The sequence below is a fragment of the Orycteropus afer genome, unplaced genomic scaffold (assembly GCF_000298275.1).
Source record: "Orycteropus afer afer isolate SDZICR_OR568_19922 unplaced genomic scaffold, OryAfe1.0 scaffold00184, whole genome shotgun sequence".
In the NCBI taxonomy this organism is placed as follows: domain Eukaryota; kingdom Metazoa; phylum Chordata; class Mammalia; order Tubulidentata; family Orycteropodidae; genus Orycteropus; species Orycteropus afer.
The window spans coordinates 4,063,911-4,068,363 of record NW_006921771.1 but is presented as its reverse complement, the minus strand read 5'-3'; the positions used below and the strand labels follow the sequence as shown (position 1 = coordinate 4,068,363).

The 4,453-nt window shown below is 36.5% G+C and overlaps 1 protein-coding gene across 1 annotated transcript in view; it reads right to left on the bottom strand.

The window, feature by feature from the left end:
• Nucleotides 1-4,453, bottom strand: part of PHLDB2 (pleckstrin homology like domain family B member 2) — a 103,190-nt gene that overhangs the window by 34,215 nt on the left and 64,522 nt on the right. Inside the window, exons 8-9 of the mRNA XM_007947424.2 lie at nucleotides 4,136-4,225; nucleotides 241-384 (exon numbers count right to left, since the gene is read on the bottom strand). Of these exons, the coding sequence (XP_007945615.1) occupies nucleotides 241-384; nucleotides 4,136-4,225 (234 nt within the window). The remainder of the gene's footprint in view (nucleotides 1-240; nucleotides 385-4,135; nucleotides 4,226-4,453) is intronic.

Sequence of the window (4,453 nt, the reverse complement as noted above, 5' to 3'; positions counted from 1 at the left end):
GGTCTTAAGTCTCCTAATACTCTCAGTTTCATCTCTGCTCTGTACCACACAGGTCATGGTTCCTAGCATTTTAATTGATACAGTTGCATTCCCAAATTGGTATGTTTTACAAGCTCCAGCATTCTGCCCGCTGGTCAAACAAATGTATAATTGTCACACACACCCTAGTTTCAATTCACTGTGGGTTAATTTTTGACATGAGGAAAAGCAGTGAATGAATGAAATGTCATGCCAACACACCTCTGTATTCTGTGGCTGGCTCAACAGCACAGCTGTGACAGGCTCAGTGGCAACAGCATCAGCATCAGCGGGAAACTGAGTGGAAGGGGATAGATTCGTGGAATTGCCACATGGCTCATTAATTTCATTTACACTGATATAGCCCTAAAAGGAGGAATTCAGAAATTAGACACAAAGAAAGCAAAAGCTGAGGCATGCGAGAGTATTAATGTTCCCAGTACAATGGAGTTAGCTTAGAGCAGCATAGCCAGGTATCTGTGATATCACAAAATGTTTCATTAAAGGGATAATCAGCAATTAAAACAGCTTTAAAGTGCTTAATCTTGAAAGGTGGCAATCCAAACATTAAAAATATTTTTTTCTGATTAAATCTCTATGACTACATTGCAAATAACACCTTCAATTTTAAAATACCCAGTAGTATCAACATTCATTCTTTTTACTAAATGAGGTTGTCATTACACACATATTTAAAATAATCACATGTACAAACTCTGAGATGTAACATTCACAACATAATCACTCACTCTCTAATACAAGAGCTTTTTGCACAAATCTTCATTCATAGATTTTTTTTCTTTTTCTGTTTCTTGACAAATTATAGACTATGGGAGGAAGTGGACAGAGACATGCTGGATTTTGCACCAATATGATACTCATACAACGGTAATTTATTTGTGATAGCATTTAGTTTTTGAGCATCTCAATCAAATGAGGATAAAAAGGACAGAGCCTTCTCAATCAGGTGAGTTTTTTCAGAAACACACACATACACACACCTCTAAGGTGGGGTAGCAATTCCAGGATGTTTGAGTTCAAAAATTCAAAGCAACTTCTGAACCTCACTTCCAATCCCAGGACAGGGAAACACTGACAACTTTTAAATTCAGTAATTCAGTTTGGGCTTTTGCTTAGAGAAAATGTTCATAAATCAAATCTATCAAAATCAAACCTACTGATTTATATTTGTGGAAAAGGCACTCATAAATTTTCATGGAACGTATCATACAGACAAATTTTGACTTTCATTACTCCAATAAATCAGTATAGAAAAAGATATAAAGGGTATAAAATTTCTCTTTTAAAAGTTAAAGTGTGTTAATATGGACACTTGGCTTCTTGTATCAGCCCATTAATTCTTTCAAAAAGTGGCTCCAAGAAAGGCAAGAATTCTGGGCTGGAAATCAAAGTTTTTACTGAGACTTATAATTATGACAAAATAAAGAAAGCTAGAGTTGCCTGTTTATAAACTGGAAACATTAAAATACTCCTAAATATAGCCTTGCATTTCAGAGAGGGGCAGCAAATAATATGTAAAGCTTTATAAGGCTAAACAGAGAAAAGAAACTAGTCTACTGAGTTGTCAGATTTCATATTATCTATCATAATAAGTCAGGATGAAAAGCAACAACATTGGGTTATTCTTTTGCATAATGAATAGCATTGGTTTTCAGTAAAACCAAAGTTTCATTCCTTATATGGTGCACAGATCATACAAGAATTAATTGCTTCAAAAATATGTCCGGTTTGTCAAAAGTAGGAGTTGTTTAAAAGAGTCAGGGCGTATTAGGCAAAAGGGACTATATCCATGACCATATATAAATTTGGCAGATGATATTTCTACATACATATTTGTATGTGCTATAAGAATGCCCATACATACAATAGAACTAACAGGGAGCAAAGTTTTAATAACTTCTTAGTCACAGCCAACAACCCTGAGGGAGAGAGTCGTTGGGCTTGTGGGCATGGGACCATGGTAGCTGGGGACATGAAGTTCAATTGACATAACATACTAGACAAAAATATTGTTCTACATCCTACTTTGGTGAGTAGCGACTGGGTCTTAAAAGCTTGCAAGTAACCATCTAATATGCAACAATTGGTCTCTCCTTGTCTGGTGCAAAGAAGAATGAAGAAAAACAAAGAGACATGGAAACAATTAGTCCAAGGGACTAGTGGACCATATGAACCTCAGCCTACATGACCATGAGTCCAGAAGAAATAGATGGTGCCCAGCTACCACTGTCAACCACTCAGAAAGGGATCAGTACAGGAGATCCTGGATAGAAGGGGAGAAAAATATGGAACTAAACTTAAAATCATAAAAATTACCAGCCTACCGGTCTGATACAGATTGGCCTCGGAAATCCAAGGAGGGGTCACTATGAGTCGGGTCTGACTCAATGGCACATAACAACAACAACAACAGTCACCCTTCAGGCCTGGAACTGAACTCACTCCTGTGGCTTCCAGCCAAATATAACACAGGTGTAGAAGATGAACACTTATACCAGGTAGGTATACTCCTTAGAACAATCAACCATGGGAGATCAGAAGGGCAGTATTTGCACAGGGAGAGAGCTCAGAGGGCAGGAATGCATAGGAAGGAAGGATACGGGGGAAAAGGTAACCACAGGGAGGAAGTGGGAAGAGAATTGTTATGAGGATTGCAATCAATGTCATGAAACAAAATGTGTATGAACTATTGTATAAAAAATCAATTTTCTTTGTAAACTTTCATCCAAATCACAATAAAAATTTTAAAAAAGAAACATAATAATAAAAAGGGGGAAAAATGAGTTAGGGCCTAAATGCATCATCCCTTAATGAACAGAGAGAGAAAGAAAGAAAGAAAGTCATGAGAACATCTTGGGCATCTTGTGAGTAAGTCTATGTGGTACAGGAAAGAAAATATATAGCTACTCAACAAACATGAGAATTACAGACACACAAAAACAGTCAAAAACCAAAACAAATGTGCTTTTGACCCCAAGAAGTCTGCACAAAAAAGACCATGGAGAAAATAGAATAGGAAAAATTTTATTCTTCCTCTAGGTAATGACTCGACAGCACATAACAACAACTCAACAACAACAAGTTAATGAAAGACTCAGAGCCCATTTAGTTCATTTGTATGCTGCAAGCCTCCAAACTCAGTATGTCAGAGTCAAATACCCAATCTTCCCTCTTAAAGGTATTCTTTCCCTGTATTCCCTATCTCAGTAAAAAGCACTCACTATCCATCCCATTATTCAAACTGGAATAATGTTATTATCCCAATTCCCCCCTTACATCATCTCCACATCCAACCTATCAGCAAGATCTATCAACTCTAACACCAAATCCAATCCTACTAATTCTCTCCATTTCTCAGTTACTGCTCTAATTCAGGCTATCAGCATCTCCAGCCTATAGTGTTGCAATAACTTCATACTGTTTTCCTTGCAACCTCATTTATTCCTTATAATCCAGAATCTACAGAGTAGACAAAATCTTTTTTATAAAATACATATCAAATAAATGTCACCTCTCTGCTTAAAACCACCTCTTGGCTTCCCATCTCACATAAAAATAATCTGTATTTACGTAAATAGAAATTTAGAAGTTCAGGAAAAAAAATAGAAACAACATTGCTTTTCAAAAAGAAAAGAGAGAGAAAAAGAAGAAAGAAAGAAATCAGACTATTTCCTCAAATGTTTGGGGCATTCTCATGATCTGTAAGACTCAAAGGAAAGAAAAGTAAAGTAAGCAAGGGGAGGAAGTGAGAAAGAAGACTGGAAGAAGCAAAGACGAAAATGTAAGACTATTCCTGATCTGGATCTAAAAATTTTTGAAACTCCAAGTTAACCCACAATGTCCCTGCCAAGGAAAGTAGACACACACACACATACACACATACACAGACACACAGTGTTCATCTTCATTAGGCACGCAGATAATGCTTCAAATCTACAAAGCACATATAATGAAAGACTGAAAAACCATAAATGCACTCAGGGCTTTCATAAGTCACTTAAATTAATGCTTTTACTCTTCAGCTAATCACATAAAACAAAATTATATCTCCTGATTTATAAGGTGATATGAATGTATATGTAAAGTCATAACTTACCTCTTTTAGAGTATTGGGGTTGACAGGAAACCCTTTCCCCCCAGAGAGGCTGGCATATTTCTTTTCCAAATTACAAAGATTCTCCTTTTCCTGTGGGAATCAACATCTATCAACCTTGGATACAACTGAGAAGCCCAGTGACTTTGCAATAGAAACAAACATCAGAATCCCATACACTTCCTTCACTTCTATTTCCTGTCCACATACACAGTAAAAACTTCAAATGGTACATCCAAGATCTCATCTGCTAGCTGATATGGTTTATGGATTGCTTTCAAACAAATTTAGCTTTCATTCAAGAGAAATGTATAGAGCATC